Raw genomic sequence first — 21,077 nt, 5'->3', positions numbered from 1 at the left:
AGAGAGAGCCAAGTGAATGGTCTCTGATCTGCTTCCAATGCGAGTATATCCCCCCCCCGCCCCCCTCCTTAAGTGAGGAGACCAAAACTGTCCACAATGCTCCAGGTGCAGTCTCACCAATGCCCTGTACAGTTCAAGCAAGACTTCCTACTTTAATACTCTAGCCCTCTTGCAATAGAGGCTAACATTCCGTTTACTTTCCACATTGCTTGTCGCTCCTGAATGCTGACTTCTTGCGATTTGTGTACCAGGACACCCAGATCCCTCTGTACCACAATCTGCAGCTCCTCTCTCCACTTAAATAATATTCTGCTTTTCTACTCTTCCTGCCCAAATGGACAACCTCGCTTTTCCCCACGTTGTACTCCCATGTGCAAAACCTTTGCCCACTCGCTTTGTCCCTATGTCCCTTTGCTGACCCTGTGAACTCTTCACACCTGCTTTCCTACCTAATTTCGTATCTTCAGCAAGTTTGGCTACAGTGCAGTGAGTCCTATCATCCAAGTCATTAACACAGATTGTGAACAGTTGAGGCCTCTGCGCTGACCCCTGTGACGCTCAGCTAGTTACAGTTGGGCAACCTGAAAAAGACCCATTTATCCTTACTCTCTGTTTTCCGTTAGCTAACCAGTCCTCAGTCCGTGCTCATATGTTACTCCCTACACCATGTGCTCTTGTTTTGTGTAGTAATCTTTGATGTGGCACCTTATCGTCTGCCTTTTGGAAATCCAAGTACACCACATCTACAGGTTCCCCCTTCATCCGCCTTGTTTGTTACATCGCCAAGGAAGCCTGATGAACTTGTCCAGCACGATTTCCCTTTCACAAAACCATGTCGCCTCTGCCTGCCTGTGTTATGATCTCCTAAATGTCCTGCTACCATCTCCTTAAGGATGGATTATAGCATTTTCCCGCTGTCAGACGTTCGGCTGACTGACCTATAGGTTCCTGCTTTCTGCCTCCCGCCTTTCTTGATTAGAGGTGTTACGTTTGCGATTTGGAAGATTACCACTAATGCATACGCCACCTCTGCAGCCAATTTAAGACCCTTGGATGTAGGCCATCAGGTCCAGGATACTTGTCAGCCTTTAGTCCCATTAGTCTTGCCAGTGCTTTTCCTCTAGTGATTGTGATTGTTAAAAGGTCCTCCTCCTCCTTTAACACCTTGATTTCCTACTACTCTTGAGATGTTTATGTGTCTTCTGCTGTAAAGACAGGAGCACTTTTCCTGTACAAAAGCTCTGCCATTTCCCTTGAATAATTCCCCAGTCTCATTCTCTAAGGGACCAGTACTCACTTAGGCTACTGTTTTCTTTTTTATACACTCAATACTTCCCTTACGTGGAGAGACTGAAGAAGCCGGGATCGTTCTCCCTCGGAGTGGAGAAGGTTAAGGGGGGAGATTGAATCGGGGCGTTCAACATCAGGAGGGGGTTTGGACAGAGTCGATGAGGAGAAAGTGTTTCCAGCAGCAGGAGGGTCGGTAACCAGAGGGACACAGATTGAAGAGAATCGGGAAAAGGACCAGACGGGGGAGATGAGGAGGATTTTTTTTTTTTGACACAGCGAGTTGTTGTGATCTGGAAGGTGCTGCCTGAAAGGGCGGTGGAAGCAGATTCAATAGGAACTTTCAAAAAGGGGGAATTGGATAAATACTTGAAGGGGAAACATTTGCAGCTCTGTGGGGGAAAGAGCAGGGGTGAGAGTGGGACTAATTGGATAGGTCTTTCAAAGAGCTAGCAAAGGCACAATGGGCTGAATGCTCCTCATCACTGTACGTTGACCCCTGGGTTAGAGAAACGGTGGGGGGGAGATCAGCCAGGCTTCTTGCTCCTGATCACTGTCCAGTGATCCCTGTGTTAGATTGAGAGAGAGGGGAAATCAGCCAGGGTTCCTGCTCCTGATCACTGTCCAGTGATCCCTGGGTTAGAGAGAGAGAGAGGGGAAATCAGCCTGGGTTCCTGCTCCTGATCACTGTCCAGTGACCCCTGGGTTAGAGAGAGAGAGAGAGAGAGGGGAAATCAGCCAGGGTTCCTGCTCCTGATCACTGTCCAGTGATCCCTGGGTTAGAGAGAGAGAGGGGAAATCAGCCAGGATTCCTGCTCCTGATCACTGTCCAGTGATCCCTGGGTTAGAGAGAGAGAGGGGGAATCAGCCAGGGTTCCTGCTCCTGATCACTGTCCAGTGATCCCTGGGTTAGAGAGAGAGAGGGGAAATCAGCCAGGGTTCCTGCTCCTGATCACTGTCCAGTGATCCCTGGGTTAGAGAGAGAGAGGGGAAATCAGCCAGGGTTCCTGCTCCTGATCACTGTCCAGTGATCCCTGGGTTAGAGAGAGAGAGGGGAAATCAGCCAGGGTTCCTGCTCCTGATCACTGTCCAGTGATCCCTGGGTTAGAGAGAGAGGGAGAGAGGGGAAATCAGCCAGGGTTCCTGCTGCCGATGACTGTCCAGTGATCCCTGGGTTAGAGAGAGAGAGGGGAAATCAGCCAGGGTTCCTGCTCCTGATCACTGTCCAGTGATCCCTGGGTTAGAGAGAGAGAGGGGAAATCAGCCAGGGTTCCTGCTCCTGATCACTGTCCAGTGACCCCTGGGTTAGAGAGAGAGAGAGAGAGGGGAAATCAGCCAGGGTTCCTGCTCCTGATCACTGTCCAGTGATCCCTGGGTTAGAGAGAGAGAGAGAGAGGGGAAATCAGCCAGGGTTCCTGCATCCTGATCACTGTCCAGTGATCCCTGGGTTAGAGAGAGAGAGAGAGAGGGGAAATCAGCCAGGGTTCCTGCTGCCGATGACTGTCCAGTTGCTTCTCAGACCCGGCCCGTGATCTTCCTCCAGGTTGGGGAGGTGGTGACCGAAGACAAGAAGAAGAGCAAGCAAGAGAGGACAAAGCGTTGTATTCGGACGGCAGCCGGGATTTCGTGGGAGGATCCGAGTCTGCTGGAATGGGAACACGGTCAGTCCCTCCTGGGGGGCAGTCCCTGACATTGCATGCGGCTAATCGGATGCCTTAACTGGGGCGCGTGTTAACTGGAAAACTAAAAAACTGGGCCCATGCCCGGGTGTTCGGGGAGAGGGAGCGTGTGGTGTCCACAGCAACTCGTGGGGGCCCTGACACAACCAGTGGGCACCAAGGTGGGGCTGGAGGCTATCACCAGCCTCCAAAATGCTAGTTCAATTTAATTGTGCTACGTTTCTGTGGAAGGTTTTACTTTTAGTTACAGTGCCCTGTGAGGGTCTGTCAATTTGTCGATCAGTTTTTGCTCTCGTCCTTTGCTGGAAAGAGTATAAAGACTAGGTCGCAGGTCCATCCTTCACTATCCGAGTTGTAACAGCCGGAATGTCTGGCTACCCTGTTCACAGAACCCAGGTTGCCAGGCGGTGAAGGGTTAAACTGCATCCTCTTTATGTGTGAGTGCAGGTGAGTCCCCAGTTATTGCCCATCACCTTAACGCCACCAACAGCCAGAAACTGAACCAGAACCTCAGGCAGGAGTGTGATGGAATACTCCCCACTTGCCTGGATAGGTGCAGCTCCCACAACAACTCAAGAAGCTCGACACCGTCCAGGACAAAGCAGCCCTGCTTTGATTGGCACCCCATCCACAAACATTCACTCCCTCCACCACCACAGTGCAGCGCTCCCTCAGTACTGATTTTCTGACAGTGCAGCACTCTCTCAGTACTGACCCATCGACAGTGCAGCACTCCCTCAGTACTGACCCATCGACAGTGCAGCACTCCCTCAGTACTGACCCATCGACAGTGCAGCACTCCCTCAGTACTGACCCATCGACAGTGCAGCACTCCCTCAGTACTGACCCATCGACAGTGCAGCACTCCCTCAGTACTGACCCATCGACAGTGCAGCAATCCCTCAGTACTGACCCATCGACAGTGCAGCACTCCCTCAGTACTGACCCATCGACAGTGCAGCACTCCCTCAGTACTGACCCATCGACAGTGCAGCACTCCCTCAGTACTGACCCATCGACAGTGCAGCACTCCCTCAGTACTGACCCTCTGACAGTGCAGCACTCCGTCAGTACTGACCCATCGACAGTGCAGCACTCCCTCAGTACTGACCCATCGACAGTGCAGCACTCCCTCAGTACTGACCCATCGACAGTGCAGCACTCCCTCAGTACTGACCCATCGACAGTGCAGCACTCTCTCAGTACTGACCCATCGACAGTGCAGCACTCCCTCAGTACTGACCCTCTGACAGTGCAGCACTCCGTCAGTACTGACCCATCGACAGTGCAGCACTCCCTCAGTACTGACCCATCGACAGTGCAGCAATCCCTTAGTACTGACCCTCCGACAGTGCATGACAAAGCAGCCACTTGAATGACGCCCCACCCACCAACGTTCACTCCCTCCACCACCAACACACAGTAGCAGCAGTGTGTGTACCATTTACAAGATGCACTGCAGCAACTCACCAAGGCTCCTCCGACAGCACCTACCAAACCCACGACCTCTACCATCTAGAAGGACAAGGGCAGCAGACACATGGGGAGCACCACCACCTGGAAGTTCCCCTCCAAGTCTCTCACCCCCCTGACTTGGAAATATATCGGCCGTTCCTTCACTGTCGCTGGGTCAAAATCCTGGAACACCCTCCCTAACAGCACTGTGGGTGTACCTACACCACACGGACAAAATCCTGGAACACCCTCCCTAACAGCGCTGTGGATGTACCTACGCCTCACGGGGACTGCAGCGGCTCAAGAAGGCAGCTCACCCACCACCTCCTCAAGGGGCAATTAGGGATGGGCAATAAATGTTGGCCTAACCAGCGACACCCACATCCCGGGAACAAATGCATTTTTTTTTTAAAAAAATAACTCCACAACTGAGTTGCAGTTAACACCCTTCACACTGACAGCAAATCATGACTCTTTCCTTCATCCCCACTGTTTAATTCCCAAGTGGGTACAGAACTCCCTATCCTAACAGGGACAAGACTCCCATTTCTCCAGCACCTCTCACCACCTCCAGACGTCCCGAAGTTTTCTCTGAAGGGCGGACACTGTTGTAACGTTGGGGTGCGCGGCAGTCGATTTGCGCACAGCAGGATCCCATGAACTGCCACGACCCAGCGCCGCCTGGATTGCCCGGGGGCGGCTGGACTGAAAGGATTCTTTCCCGTTTCAGACGATTTCCGGATCTTCTGCGGGGACCTGGGGAACGAGGTGAACGACGACATCCTGGCCCGAGCCTTCGGAAAATACCAGTCCTTCCTCAAAGCGAAGGTCATCAGGGATAAGCGCACAGGCAAGACCAAGGGGTACGGCTTTGTCAGCTTCAAGGATCCCAATGACTACGTGAGAGCGATGAGGGAGATGAACGGTGAGTCCGTGAAATAATCCTGCAGTGAGTTACAGACTGGAATCTAATCGAGGGGTTCGGGGTGGTTTATATATAGAATAACAGATACCCGGGAGTGAGTTACAGACTGGAATCTAATTGAGGGGTTCGGGGTGGTTTATATATAGAATAACAGATACCCGGGCGTGAGTTACAGACTGGAATCTAATCGAGGGGTTCAGGGGGTTTATATATAGAATAACAGATACCCGGGAGTGAGTTACAGACTGGAATTTAATCGAGGGGTTCGGGGTGGTTTATATATAGAATAACAGATACCCGGGAGTGAGTTACAGACTGGAATCTAATCGAGGGGTGCGGGGTGGTTTATATATAGAATAACAGATACCCGGGAGTGAGTTACAGACTGGAATCTAATCGAGGGGTTCAGGGGGTTTATATATAGAATAACAGATACCCGGGAGTGAGTTACAGGCTGGAATCTAATTGAGGGGTTCGGATGGTTTATATATAGAATAACAGATACCCGGGAGTGAGTTACAGACTGGAATCTAATTGAGGGGTTCAGGGGGGTTTATATATAGAATAACAGATACCCGGGAGTGAGTTACAGACTGGAATCTAATTGAGGGGTTCAGGGGTGTTTATATATAGAATAACAGATACCCGGGAGTGAGTTACAGACTGGAATCTAATTGAGGGGTTCAGGGGGGTTTATATATAGAATAACAGATACCCGGGAGTGAGTTACAGTCTGGAATCTAATCGAGGGGTTCAGGGGGGGTTTATGTATAGAATAACAGATACCTGGGAGTGAGTAACAGACTGGAATCTAATCGAGGGGTTCGGGGTGGTTTATATATAGAATAATAGATACCCGGGAGTGAGTAACAGACTGGAATCTAATTGAGGGGTTCGGGGTGGTTTATATATAGAATAACAGATACCCGGGAGTGAGTTACAGACTGGAATCTAATCGAGGGGATCAGGGTGGTTTATATATAGAATATCAGATACCCGGGAGTGAGTTACAGACTGGAATCTAATCGAGGGGTTCGGGGTGATATATGTATAGAATAACAGATACCCGGGAGTGAGTTACAGACTGGAATCTAATCGAGGGGTTCGGGGTGGTTTATATATAGAATAATAGATACCCGGGAGTGAGTAACAGACTGGAATCTAATTGAGGGGTTCGGGGTGGTTTATATATAGAATAACAGATACCCGGGAGTGAGTTACAGACTGGAATCTAATCGAGGGGATCAGGGTGGTTTATATATAGAATATCAGATACCCGGGAGTGAGTTACAGACTGGAATCTAATCGAGGGGTTCGGGGTGATATATGTATAGAATAACAGATACCCGGGAGTGAGTTACAGACTGGAATCTAATCGAGGGGTTCGGGGTGGTTTATATATAGAATAACAGATACCCGGGAGGGAGTTACAGACTGGAATCTAATCGAGGGGTTCAGGGAGGTTTATATTTAGAATAACAGATACCCGGGAGTGAGTTACAGACTGGAATCTAATCGAGGGGTTCGGGGTGGTTCATATATAGAATATCAGATACCCGGGAGTGAGTTACAGACTGGAATCTAATCGAGGGGTTCAGGGAGGTTTATATTTAGAATAACAGATACCCGGGAGTGAGTTACAGACTGGAATCTAATCGAGGGGTTCGGGGTGGTTCATATATAGAATATCAGATACCCGGGAGTGAGTTACAGACTGGAATCTAATCGAGGGGTTCGGGGTGGTTCATATATAGAATATCAGATACCCGGGAGTGAGTTACAGACTGGAGTATAATCGAGAGGCTCGGGGATGTTGCTTTGCTGTGTGTTTAATCCTCTGGCTGTCTGTTGATCCCCGCCTGTCTCCTGCGTTTCCCAGGGAAGTACGTGGGAAGTCGGCCGATTAAGTTGAGGAAGAGTATGTGGCGGGATCGGAATCTGGACGTGGTGAGGAAAAAACAGAAGGAGAAGAAGAAGCTGGGACTGCGGTGAGCGACTACGGAGGGCGGCGCAGAATCTTCATGCCCCTCCCCTCTCCTCCCAGTCCCACCACCTGCCGGACACTGGGTGACACGGGGCGGACTCAAGCCTGGAGATGGCATGTGATGTCCTCCCTCCCTCCATCCCTTCCCCTCTCCCACCTCCCTCTCTCCCTCCCTCCCTCTCTCCCTCCCTCCCCCTCCCTCCCTCTCTTCTTCCTTCCCTCCCTCTCTCTCTCTGTCCTTCCCCTCTACCACCTCCCCCCCTTCCTCACCCCTCCCTCTCTCCCACCTCCCTCCCTCCCACCTCCCCCCCTTCCTCTCTCCCTCCCTCCCACCTCTTCCCCCTTCCTCCCCCCTGCCTCCCTCCCTCCCTCCCTCTCTCCCTCTCTCCCACCTCCCACTCTCCCTCCCTCCCTCCTCCCTCCCTCTCTCCCACCTCCCACTCTCTCTCCCTCCCTCCCTCCCCCGACTCTCTCTCCCTCCCTCCCACCTCCACCTTGTGTAAAAGTGTTCGTCCCCTGCTTTTTAAGAGCACTGTACAGATTGGCTGTGGGCCCCGCTACTGGACTAATGAAGGGGATGTTTGAGACAGCCAACTCCTCTAGTTGTTGTGTGGTCTTTCACGTACACACATACTCACACACGCACACATGGGTATACATACACACACACACACACACACATATACACACACACACACACACACACATACACACACACACACAGTCACGCCATCAGCCACACTCATTTTGACTTGTAAGTCTCGCTTGTTAAATAGCAATACATCGTTGTCTGTGAATTCTTAATATTGCCTCTTTCTTTGAACTTGAGATCCATTTGCAGCTCCCTGAGAGGTGCTGGAATGTTAAACGGCAGACTGAGTTCGCTCACTGTTCTTTCACTGAGCGCAAGACTGCAGGGGAATCTTTCTCTTGCTCTCTGCCTGCTTTCATCTTTCTGCCCTCCCCAGCTCTCACCATCTCCCCCACCGCCGTCCGCCCCTGCTCCGAGTTGCTTTCTGTTCGTCCCTCGTTCTGTTCTCTCCCTCCCTGCTTTCGCTGACTTTCCCTCCCTCTCTCCCTCCCTCTCGTGCTCGTTCCATTTCTCTCTCCTGTTCGCTCTCTGTCTCGCTGTTTGCGGAGTGAGTCCGCGTCGCAGTCACTCACTCATCTGAGTCCTCAGCGTAAACTCAAAGACAGGAGGAGGACCGTTCAGCCCCCTCGAGCCTGTTACACAGGAACAGGAGGAGGCCCATTCAGCCCCCTCGAGCCTGTTACACAGGAACAGGAGGAGGCCCCATTCAGCCCCCTGGGGCCTGTTACACAGGAACAGGAGGAGGCCCATTCAGCCCCCTCAAGCCGGTTACACAGGAACAGGAGGAGGCCCCATTCAGCCCCCTGGGGCCTGTTACACAGGAACAGGAGGAGGCCCATTCAGCCCCCTCAAGCCGGTTACACAGGAACAGGAGCCTGATCTGCAGTTCCATTAGACCACGGCTGCCCTGTAAGGTTTACTAGGATGAATCTGGACTAGAAGGGCAGGGAGCAGTCCTGGCCAAGGAGCCTGTTTCTGTGACATTCGTACAGAATTGCCAGAACACAGAGGTACCCAGATATTCCTGCCGATAGTTTGCTTGGATTGGCTTAACGGTGAAAGGGTGGAGAGACTTCCTACTCCTTAGCTCCCTGGTTACTGATCAGTGAGGTTAATGTGAGTGTTTGGAACTGCCTATCCCTAACGTTGTGTCCCTGTACTCAGCTACGAGTCAAATTCGTCACAGCAAACAAGGACAGAGATAGTGTATATGTGCACAGGTAGACGGGGTGTGTATATGCCTCAGATACAGATAGACAAATGAACAATTCGAATTGTGTATCGATAAAATATACTCAGATATAAAGATTGTGCCTGAACCTCTACTGGCAGATTTGGGTTAGAAACAGAGGAAAGCTCCCTCTACACTGTCCGCATCAAACACTCCCAGGACAGGTACAGCACGGGGTTAGATACAGAGTAAAGCTCCCTCTACACTGTCCCCATCAAACACTCCCAGGACAGGTACAGCACGGCGCTCCCTCTGTGCAACCCTCGGACAGCGCAGCGCTCCGTCAGTACTGACCCTCCGACAGTGCAGCACTCCCTCAGTACTGACCCTCCGACAGTGCAGCACTCCCTCAGAACTGACCCTCCAACAGTGCGGCGCTCCCTCAGTACTAACCCTCTGACAGTGCAGCACTCCCTCAGAACTGACCCTCCAACAATGCAGCACTCCCTCAGTACTGACCCTCCGACAGTGCAGCACTCCCTCAGTACTGACCCTCCGACAGTGCAGCACTCCCTCAGTACTGACCCTCTGATAGTGCGGCACTCCCTCAGTACTGACCCTCTGACAGTGCGGCACTCCCTCAGTACTGACCCTCTGACAGTGCAGCACTCCCTCAGTACTGACCCTCTGACAGTGCGGCACACCCTCAGTACTGACCCTCCGACAGTGCGGCACTCCCTCAGTACTGACCCTCTGACAGTGCAGCACTCCCTCAGTACTGACCCTCCGACAGTGCGGCACTCGCTCAGTACTGACCCTCCGACAGAGCAGCACTCCCTCACTACTGACCCTCCAACAGTGCAGCACTGCCTCAGTACTGACCCTCCGACAGTGCAGCACTCCCTCAGTACTGACCCTCCGACAGTGCAGCACTCCCTCAGTACTGACCCTCTGATAGTGCGGCACTCCCTCAGTACTGACCCTCTGACAGTGCGGCACTCCCTCAGTACTGACCCTCTGACAGTGCAGCACTCCCTCAGTACTGACCCTCTGACAGTGCGGCACACCCTCAGTACTGACCCTCCGACAGTGCGGCACTCCCTCAGTACTGACCCTCTGACAGTGCAGCACTCCCTCAGTACTGACCCTCCGACAGTGCGGCACTCCCTCAGTACTGACCCTCCGACAGAGCAGCACTCCCTCACTACTGACCCTCCAACAGTGCAGCACTGCCTCAGTACTGACCCTCTGATAGTGCGGCACTCCCTCAGTACTGACCCTCCGACAGTGCGGCACTCCCTCAGTACTGACCCTCTGACAGCGCAGCACTCCCTCAGTACTGACCCTTTGACAGCGCAGCACTCCCTCAGTACTGACACTCCGACAGTGCGGCACTCCCTCAGTACTGACCCTCCGATAGTGCGGCACTCCCTCAGTACTGACCCTCCGACAGTGCGGCACTCCCTCAGTACTGACCCTCCGACAGTGCGGCACTCCCTCAGTACTGACCCTCCGACAGTGCGGCACTCCCTCAGTACTGACCCTCCGACAGTGCGGCACTCCCTCAGTACTGACCCTCCGACAGTGCGGCACTCCCTCAGTACTGACCCTCCGACAGTGCGGCACTCCCTCAGTACTGATCCTCTGACAGTGCTGCACTCCCTCAGTACTGACCCTCCGACAGTGCGGCACTCCCTCAGTACTGACCCTCCGACAGTGCGGCACTCCCTCAGTACTGACCCTCCGACAGTGCGGCACTCCCTCAGTACTGACCCTCTGACAGTGCAGCATTCCCTCAGTACTGACCACTTGGATTTTGCCCTGCAGTAGGGGGCTAATGCCCTGGTGCGGAGGCTCACGCTCATGACCTCTTGACTGAGAGACGAGAGAGAGAGAGAGAGAGAGAGAAAGAGCAGTAAATCCGTTCACCCCTGCGAGACGTCATTTGAGAGCCTATGCCTGACCTCTGCACCGTATCAGACAGCGGAGAATGATTTCACTCTTAACAAATTAATTCAGGCTTTAATTCTTGATGAGAGATTAATGATGAACAGGGTGGGGCAAAGGGAGGGAGTTTTATTCCCCCCCTCCCCCCCGGCCATCTGAGGTTTCGCGACTCTGTCTTGAACTCTCGGAAGCTGCCTCCTGTGCCTGTAGCTCCTTATCCAGTGCCGCCTGTTGCCTGTCGGAGAGGGTGGGGAACGTTCTAACTGTGCATGTACTGGAGCACGACGATGATGGTCAGCACAGTGTAACAGGCCAGTCCCGTTAACATTCCCGCCACGTTCAAAACCATAGCCTTTTTCGAGTGCCGTCTGGCCCAATCCGTCTCCCGGAGGAAATTCATATCCCGCGTCTGGAGGAGGAAATCCCAGTGTGAGCGAGCGGGACCAATCGTACATCTCGATCGGAGAGCCAGAAAGGTACGGCCGGGATCTGGCTCCCCCCACACACACACACAACGCTGCTCCCTCTGTGTAGCTGCTTCCCCCCCCCGCACAATGCTACTCCGTCTGTGTAGCTGCTTCCCCCCCCCTCAATGCTGCTCCCTCTGTGTAGCTCCCCCCCCGCCCCTCAATACTGCATTGCTCTGTTTATGGAAGCCCCACCCCCTGCTTATCAAAATATCCCCAGCACGGAAACAGGCCATTCAGCCCATCTGCTCCATGCTGGTGTTCCTGCTCCACACCAGCCTCCTCCCACCACCCCCTCCCACCCCATCCCCATACCCTTCTATTCCTCTCTCCCCCTCATGTGTTTATCCAGCTTCCCCCTTAAACACATCGACGCTATTCACCTCGACCACTCCCCGTGGGAGCGAGTCCCACATTTTCCCCTACTCCCTGGGTAAAGAGGTTTCTCCCGAATCCCCCCATAGGAATTGCCTTCACTGGCACCGGTAGCCGCCCAGTTCTGGTATTGTTAGCTTAAATCTCGCATCTCCTCCAGGAAACCCTTTGGTGCGTGACTCACCCGTATGGAATAAACCACAGCGGCAAATCCCAGGGGCAGGCAGCAGAACAGCAAGTTGCAGATGGAGATGGGGAGGTAGTCTGGGCTGGGGCCTTGACTGCCTTCGGCTGACCCCTGGACAGGCCCTCCAGCCCCACCGGGGCGGTTGCTGTGGTCGAGCGGCTGGCTGGAGCTGTCCGGTTGGCGGGGGTCACCATTATCTATCTCCGGAGTGGCCCGAGTGAGGTTTGCCAATTCATCAGCACCAGTCATGGGCGAGGGAAGGGGGTAATGTGACCACAGCGGTAGCAGCGATCGACTCTGGTCTCCGTCTCTCCCGCCTGTCTGATCATTTCCTGTATTCTGGAACTCCCATCAGTCCTTTTTACAACAGCTAAGGAGAGGCTGTCGCACCCAGGAGCAGAAATCATCTCGCACTTTAACCCGTGTTACTCAACCTCTCCCCAGCACTACATCTGTTTTTTGCATCATATCTTTATTACAACATGACAATCGCAATATTTTCATAAGTTTTTTTTCATTTGCTTAGATTCAAATAGGCAATTATGTATTATAAATACCAACTCTTACTATACCGTCAAACGCCTCTCGTGTCATTCAATGTGTGTGGGACCCGTACCCCAGTGAGAGTCAGTGTGTGTGGGACCCGTACCCCAGTGAGAGTCAGTGCGTGTGGGACCCATACCTCAGTGAGAGTCAGTGTGCGTTGGACACGTACCCCAGTGAGAATCAGTGTGTGTGGGATACGTACCCCAGTGAGAGTCAGTGTGTGTGGGACCCGTACCCCAGTGAGAGTCAGTGTGTGTGAGACCCGTACCCCAGTGAGAGTCAGTGTCTGTGGGACCCGTCCCTCAGTGAGAGTCAGTGCGTGTGGGACCCGTACCCCAGTGAGAGTCAGTGTGTGTGAGACCCGTATCCCAGTGAGAGTCAGTGTGTGTGGGACCCGTACCCCAGTGAGAGTCAGTGTGTGTGGGACCCGTACCCCAGTGAGAGTCAGTGCGTGTGGGACCCGTACCTCAGTGAGAGTCAGTGTGCGTTGGACACGTACCCCAGTGAGAATCAGTGTGTGTGGGATACGTACCCCAGTGAGAGTCAGTGTGTGTTGGACACGTACCTCAGTGAGAGTCAGTGTGTGTGAGACCCGTACCCCAGTGAGAGTCAGTGTGTGTGGGACCCGTCCCTCAGTGAGAGTCAGTGCGTGTGGGACCCGTACCCCAGTGAGAGTCAGTGTGTGTGAGACCCGTATCCCAGTGAGAGTCAGTGTGTGTGTGGGACCCGTACCCCAGTGAGAGTCAGTGCGTGTGGGTCCCGTACCCCAGTGAGAGTCAGTGTGTGTGGGACCAGTGAGAGTCTGTACTTTTTCTAGATTGTGGAGTTTTGTACCCAGGACCTGTGCACTGTCCCTTCCTCCGATGAGGGTGGAGTTGTTGCAGAAATAGTGAGAAGGCAAAACGATTTAAACAGAGCTTAATTTTATTAACTTAAGCTAATCGCCAGTCCTGCAGGAACACCCTCGCGCGCATGAGGGTCACTAAAAGGAAGCTGCTTGTGATGCAGATCCTAGCCCTGCATCCCTGTCGACACTCTGGCTGGAGAGCCCAACCCCATCAGCACCATGGGGGGGGCCGCTTCGAAGGGGTCCGTGTCCCAGGGCTTGAGGGACGGACTGGAGCAGAGCGAGACCACGGCCTCGCTGGGAGGTGGGATTGCAGAAGAAAAATATCAGACGGGGGTGGGTGCGGTGGGAGGGGGTGGGGAGCAATGAGATCTAGGACCGGTGGTGGGGCGGTGGGATTTCGGACGGAGGAGGGGAGTGGGATGCCAGACCGGGGGAAGGGGGTTGGCGGACTGGTGGGAGGGAGTTGCTGGGGAGTGGGGGCGGGGGGGTGGGGGGGTGGGTGGTGGGATGTCGGACCAGAGTGGCGCAGAACATCAGCCTTGGGCAGTAGGCCGTGTCGGACAGGAAGGGAGTGGGGGATATCAGACAAGGAGAAGCGGGATGTTGGGAAGGGTAAGGAGCTCATCAAGGCTTTGCGGCCAATGCTGTGACCTCCGATTCCTTGGTGACCCGGCTCGAGTTGGCGTTCGACTCCCGGGTGCCGGCACTTGGTTTGACCTCTCGCTGTACCCTTGTGTCTCGCTGTGTACCCCACTCTCCCGCCTCAGTCAGAAGGTCACGGGGTTTGAGCCTCATTCCAAAATCACAGGCCGTTGTCCAGCTGAGACGTTAACAGAACCCCCGCCTCCCGATTTCTCGCCGGATGGGTGAGCGGGGTGGGGGCTGCTGGAGAACATCAAAGCTCCCACGTCCGCTCTTTGGACGAAGAGCGGGGTGGGGGGAGTTTTCCCCGTGCCCCCCCCCTCCCCCCCAACCACCACCGACCCACCCACCCCACCGGCGTCCTGGGGGACAATATTTACCCCTCGACCGACATCGCTGACAAAAACAAAAGCAGGCGATCTGGGGGCCGTTATCACGTTGCGGGATCTTGCTGTGCGCAAATTGGCTGCCTGCGGCCCCACGTCACAAAAGGTGACCTCGCTTCCTCGGTACCTCGTTGGCTTTTGAATACGCTGTGTGGGGGGCGGGGGCGGGGGGGGAAGATAGGGGAACCTTCCTTTCCAATCGGAAGATGCTGGTTGGTTCACGGCCTGAATGACCCCTTCCTTCCTTCCTTCGGGAGGCGGGAGGCAGTTCAGATTCGCTCGATGACAGTGATGATAAGCCGGACCACCCAGACAAAATGGACGATGAGTCCGATGAGGACAGCGCCGATGTTGAGTTGGCGCGAAATCATCAGGTTCCTCCTAGCGGCGGCTGTGGTTCCCGCCCGGTTTGCAGACCAGGTCTGGAAAGGGAGAGAGAGAGAGAGAGAGAGAAGAGTTAGCGTGACGTTTACACCAGGCTCGTCACCCCTCACCCCCGTTTACATAACCTCACAAAGAGCTCGATGTCACCTCTCCGCAACTGGAGGAGGTGCCAAGAGGGTATGGGAGGGGGGGGTGGGGGGTGTGGTGGGGGTGGATGTGAGAGGAAGGGTCTGCAGAAAAGAGGCTTATCTCCTGAAGCCCTAAGAAGAGGTCCTGGATGGGTGCTCGATCAGGGCTTGGAGTGTTGGTCATGTGGATGAAGGCAAGGGAGTCTGGGATCCTGTATCTGTGCGTGTGTGTGTTCCCGTGTGCCCACATTCCCATGGGAATGTTCCTATGCGCGTGTTACCATGTCTGTGTTCACCTGTGCATTCCTGTTTCTGTGTATCCCCCTCCCCCAAGTGTGGGTGCATTACAGTGTCCCTCTAAGTGAGAGCACATGTGCGTGATCTATGTTCGTCTCAGCAGGAGCCTCACTCAACCCAAACTGGAGTCCCACTTGCTCCCTGTTGGAATCTGTCACTCCCAACCCAAGGCTCTCTCAATCCCAACCGGCAGACTCGATCCCAATCAGATGCTCAGTCACTTGCAATCAGAATCTCACAAGATCCCAATCTGTGTCTCGCTTATTTGCAATCGGAATTTTGGTGAATCCTAATCGGAATCTCTCTCAATCCCAATCGGAATCTTTCTCAATCCCAATCGGAATCTCTCTCAATCCCAATCGGAATCTCTCTCAATCCCAATCTAAATCTCTCTCAATCCCAATCTGAATCTCACTCAACCCCAATCTGTATCTCACTCAATCCCAATCGGAGACACTCTCAATCACAATCAGATTCTCACGCAATCCCAATAGGAGTCTCACTCTATCCCAATCAGAATCTCACAATCCCAAAATGAATCCCAATTGCTCCCAATCCGATTTTCACACAATCCAGAAGGGAATCTCCCTCAATTCCATCGGAATCTCACTCAATCCCAGTCGCAATCTCGGTCACTCACAATCAAAATCTCTCATAACCCCAATCAGAATCTCACATAATCCCACAGGGAATCTCACTCAATGCAAATTCGAATCTCATTCACTCCAAATCGGAATCTCAATCACACCCCAATCGGAATCTTGCTTGATCCCAATCAGAGTCTCAGTCATTCAGTTGGAACCTCGCACAATCACAATCAGAATCCCTCTCAATTCAAAACAGAATCACTCAATCCCAATTGGAATCTCATTCAATCCCAATTGGAATCTCACTCTATCCCAACCGGAATCTCATGCAATCACAAATGGAATCTCAGTCACTCCCAATTGGAACCTCTTTCAATCCCAAAGGGCATCTCACTCTATCCCAATCAGAATTTCACTCAATCCCAAACAAAATTTCTGTCACTCCCATTCGGAATCTCACTCAACCCCACTCAGAATTTCTCTCAATCCCAATCGGCACCTCATCCAATCCCATTTGGAATCTCAGTTACTCTCGATCAGAGTCTCGCACAATCCCAATCTGATTCTGAAACAATCCCAATTAGATTTCCAGTCACCTCCAATCGGAATCTCAGTCACACTAAATTTGAATCTCTCTCAGTCCCAAAGGGAACCTCAGTCAACCCCCATCAGAACCTCACTCAACCGCAAACAAAATCTCAGTCACTCCCAGTTGGAATCTCACTAAATCCCAATCAGAGTCTCTCACAATCCCAAAGGAAATCTCATGCAATCCCAACTGAAATCTCACTAAATCCCAATCGGAATCTCACACAATGCCAAAGGAAATCCCTCGCAATCCCAATCAGAATCTCAGTCACACTCATTTGAATGTCACTCAATCCCAATCCGAATCTCAGTCACTCCCAAAGGGAATCTTGCACAATCCTAAAGGGAATCTCTCTCAATCTCAATTGCAATCTCAGCCACTCCTAATCAGAGACTCAGTTATTCCCAACTGGAGTCTCAATCCCAGTCAGAATGTCACCATATCCTAATTTGAATCTCATACAATCCTAATTGGAATCTCAATCCCAAATGGAATCTTAGTCACTCTCACTTGGAATCACACAATCCCAAATAGAATCTCATTCATCCCCAATTAGAATCTCTCTCAATCCCAATCAGAATCTCTCTCAATCCCAGACAGAATCTCAGCCATTCCCAAATGGAATCTCAGTCAATCCCAAGCAGAATCACACTCAATCCCAATTGGAATCTCCCAGTTGAAATCCCACATAAAACCAAAGGGAATCTCTCACAATTCCAGTCACAACCTCAATCACTCCCAGAGTCTCTCTCAATCCGAATCAGAATTTTGCTCAATTCCAATCGAAATCTCACACAGCCCCACAGTGACCACACCCCACGGTGACCACACCCCACGGTGACCACACCTCACTGTGACCATTCCCAACAGTGACCACACCCCATGGTGACCACACCCCATGGTGACCACACCTCACTGTGACCATTCCCAACAGTGACCACACCCCATGGTGACCACACCCCATGGTGACCACACCTCACTGTGACCATTCCCAACAGTGACCACACCCCATGGTGACCACACCCCATGGTGACCACACCTCACTGTGACTGCTTCCCACAGTGACCACACCTCACGGTGTTCACACCTCACTGTGACCACACCTCACTGTGACCATTCCCAACAGTGACCACACCCCATGGTGACCACACCCCATGGTGACCACACCTCACTGTGACCATTCCCAACAGTGACCACACCCCATGGTGACCACACCCCATGGTGACCACACCTCACTGTGACTGCTTCCCACAGTGACCACACCTCACGGTGTTCACACCTCACTGTGACCGCTCCTCACAGTGACCACACCTCACGGTGACCACACCTCACTGTGACCATTCCCAACAGTGACCACACCCCATGGTGACCACACCCCATGGTGACCACACCTCACTGTGACCATTCCCAACAGTGACCACAACCCATGGTGACCACACCCCATGGTGACCACACCTCACTGTGACCATTCCCAACAGTGACCACACCCCATGGTGACCACACCCCATGGTGACCACACCTCACTGTGACTGCTACCCACAGTGACCACACCACACGGTGTACACACCTCACTGTGACCACACCTCACTGTGACCATTCCCAACAGTGACCACACCCCATGGTGACCACACCCCATGGTGACCACACCTCACTGTGACCATTCCCAACAGTGACCACACCCCATGGTGACCACACCCCATGGTGACCACACCTCACTGTGACCATTCCCAACAGTGACCACACCCCATGGTGACCACACCCCATGGTGACCACACCTCACTGTGACTGCTTCCCACAGTGACCACACCTCACGGTGTTCACACCTCACTGTGACCACACCTCACTGTGACCATTCCCAACAGTGACCACACCCCATGGTGACCACACCCCATGGTGACCACACCTCACTGTGACCATTCCCAACAGTGACCACACCCCATGGTGACCACACCCCATGGTGACCACACCTCACTGTGACCATTCCCAACAGTGACCACACCCCATGGTGACCACACCCCATGGTGACCACACCTCACTGTGACTGCTTCCCACAGTGACCACACCTCACGGTGTTCACACCTCACTGTGACCACACCTCACTGTGACCATTCCCAACAGTGACCACACCCCATGGTGACCACACCTCACGGTGACCACACCTCACTGTGACCATTCCCAACAGTGACCACACCCCATGGTGACCACACCCCATGGTGACCACACCTCACTGTGACCATTCCCACAGTGACCACACCCCATGGTGACCACACCCCATGGTGACCACACCTCACTGTGACCATTCCCAACAGTGACCACACCCCATGGTGACCACACCCCATGGTGACCACACCTCACTGTGACCATTCCCAACAGTGACCACACCCCATGGTGACCACACCCCATGGTGACCACACCTCACTGTGACTGCTTCCCACAGTGACCACACCCCATGGTGACCACACCTCACTGTGACCATTCCCAGCAGTGACCACACCCCATGGTGACCACACCCCATGGTGACCACACCTCACTGTGACCATTCCCAACAGTGACCACACCCCATGGTGACCACACCCCATGGTGACCACACCTCACTGTGACCATTCCCAACAGTGACCACACCCCATGGTGACCACACCCCATGGTGACCACACCTCACTGTGACCATTCCCAACAGTGACCACACCCCATGGTGACCACACCCCACAGTGACCACACCTCACGGTGACCACACCTCACTGTGACCACACCCCATGGTGACCACACCCCATGGTGACCACACCCCATGATGACCACACCTCACTGTGACTGCTTCCCACAGTGACCACACCTCACGGTGTTCACACCTCACTGTGACCACACCTCACGGTGTTCACACCTCACTGTGACCGCTCCTCACAGTGACCGTTCCCCACGGTGACCGCTCCCCACGGTGACCACACCCCACGGTGACTGAACCCCATGTTGACCACACCCCACAGTGACCACCCCCCACGGTGACCACCCCCCACGGTGACCAAAACCCACGGTGACCGCTCCCCACGGTGACCACACCCCACGGTGACTGAACCCCATGTTGACCACACCCCACAGTGACCACCCCCCACGGTGACCACCCCCCACGGTGACCAAAACCCACGGTGACCGCTCCCCACGGTGACCACACCCCACGGTGACTGAACCCCATGTTGACCACACCCCACAGTGACCACCCCCCACGGTGACCACCCCCCACGGTGACCAAAACCCACGGTGACCGCTCCCCACGGTGACCACACCTCACGGTGACCGCTCCTCAGGTGACCACACCTCACGGTGACCGCTCCTCAGGTGACCACACCTCACGGTGACCACACCTCACGGTGACCATTCCCAACAGTGACCACAACCCATGGTGACCACACCCCATGGTGACCACACCTCACTGTGACCATTCCCAACAGTGACCACACCCCATGGTGACCACACCCCATGGTGACCACACCTCACTGTGACCATTCCCAACAGTGACCACACCTCACGGTGTTCACACCTCACTGTGACCACACCTCACTGTGACCATTCCCAACAGTGACCACACCCCATGGTGACCACACCCCATGGTGACCACACCTCACTGTGACCATTCCCAACAGTGACCACACCCCATGGTGACCACACCCCATGGTGACCACACCTCACTGTGACCATTCCCAACAGTGACCACACCCCATGGTGACCACACCCCATGGTGACCACACCTCACTGTGACCATTCCCAACAGTGACCACACCCCATGGTGACCACACCCCATGGTGACCACACCTCACTGTGACCATTCCCAACAGTGACCACACCCCATGGTGACCACACCCCATGGTGACCACACCTCACTGTGACTGCTTCCCACAGTGACCACACCTCACGGTGTTCACACCTCACTGTGACCACACCTCACTGTGACCATTCCCAACAGTGACCACACCCCATGGTGACCACACCTCACGGTGACCACACCTCACTGTGACCACACCTCACTGTGACCATTCCCAACAGTGACCACACCCCATGGTGACCACACCCCATGGTGACCACACCTCACTGTGACCATTCCCAACAGTGACCACAACCCATGGTGACCACACCCCATGGTGACCACACCTCACTGTGACCATTCCCAACAGTGACCACACCCCATGGTGACCACACCCCATGGTGACCACACCTCACTGTGACTGCTTCCCACAGTGACCACACCTCACGGTGTTCACACCTCACTGTGACCACACCTCACTGTGACCATTCCCAACAGTGACCACACCCCATGGTGACCACACCCCATGGTGACCACACCTCACTGTGACCATTCCCAACAGTGACCACACCCCATGGTGACCACACCCCATGGTGACCACACCTCACGGTGACCACACCTCACAGTGACCACACCTCACGGTGACCACACCTCACTGTGACCACACCCCATGGTGACCACACCCCATGGTGACCACACCCCATGATGACCACACCTCACTGTGACTGCTTCCCACAGTGACCACACCTCACGGTGTTCACACCTCACTGTGACCGCTCCTCACAGTGACCGTTCCCCACGGTGAC

General features: G+C 53.8%; 1 protein-coding gene and 2 long non-coding RNA genes across 8 annotated transcripts in view; 1 reads left to right on the top strand and 2 right to left on the bottom strand.

Annotated features, from left to right (window-relative positions):
* Positions 1 to 7,572, top strand: part of rbm42 (RNA binding motif protein 42) — a 50,958-nt gene extending 43,386 nt beyond the window's left edge. The window contains exons 8-10 of one of the 2 annotated variants that reach the window (XM_041181148.1): positions 2,807 to 2,948; positions 5,152 to 5,346; positions 7,226 to 7,572. In XM_041181148.1, the coding sequence (XP_041037082.1) occupies positions 2,807 to 2,948; positions 5,152 to 5,346; positions 7,226 to 7,338 (450 nt within the window). In that variant the 3' untranslated portion in view covers positions 7,339 to 7,572. The remainder of the gene's footprint in view (positions 1 to 2,806; positions 2,949 to 5,151; positions 5,347 to 7,225) is intronic. The other variant, XM_041181149.1, reaches the window with a different exon arrangement.
* A 7,578-nt stretch (positions 7,573 to 15,150) lies between these two features.
* On the bottom strand, positions 15,151 to 19,047 carry LOC121274054. Of its 4 annotated transcripts, XR_005942161.1 has the most exons (4): positions 18,925 to 19,047; positions 18,574 to 18,621; positions 18,126 to 18,509; positions 15,151 to 17,997 (listed from the first exon to the last, which is right to left on the bottom strand). It is a non-coding gene; the product is annotated as an uncharacterized LOC121274054 (long non-coding RNA). The 4 variants fall into 4 exon arrangements; XR_005942158.1 differs by having other exon boundaries at positions 18,126 to 18,621; XR_005942159.1 differs by lacking the exon at positions 18,925 to 19,047 and having other exon boundaries at positions 15,151 to 17,517; positions 17,582 to 17,997; positions 18,126 to 18,693.
* Positions 19,048 to 19,872: 825 nt separating this feature from the next.
* LOC121274055 lies at positions 19,873 to 21,077 on the bottom strand. Of its 2 annotated transcripts, none has more exons than XR_005942163.1 (3): positions 20,987 to 21,077; positions 20,603 to 20,874; positions 19,873 to 19,994 (listed from the first exon to the last, which is right to left on the bottom strand). It is a non-coding gene; the product is annotated as an uncharacterized LOC121274055 (long non-coding RNA). The 2 variants fall into 2 exon arrangements; XR_005942162.1 differs by lacking the exon at positions 19,873 to 19,994 and adding an exon at positions 20,437 to 20,458 and having other exon boundaries at positions 20,491 to 20,874.

This window comes from Carcharodon carcharias, assembly GCF_017639515.1.
Source record: "Carcharodon carcharias isolate sCarCar2 chromosome 29 unlocalized genomic scaffold, sCarCar2.pri SUPER_29_unloc_2, whole genome shotgun sequence".
Classification (NCBI taxonomy): Eukaryota; Metazoa; Chordata; class Chondrichthyes; order Lamniformes; family Lamnidae; genus Carcharodon; species Carcharodon carcharias.
This window is presented reverse-complemented; position numbering and strand designations above follow the sequence as displayed.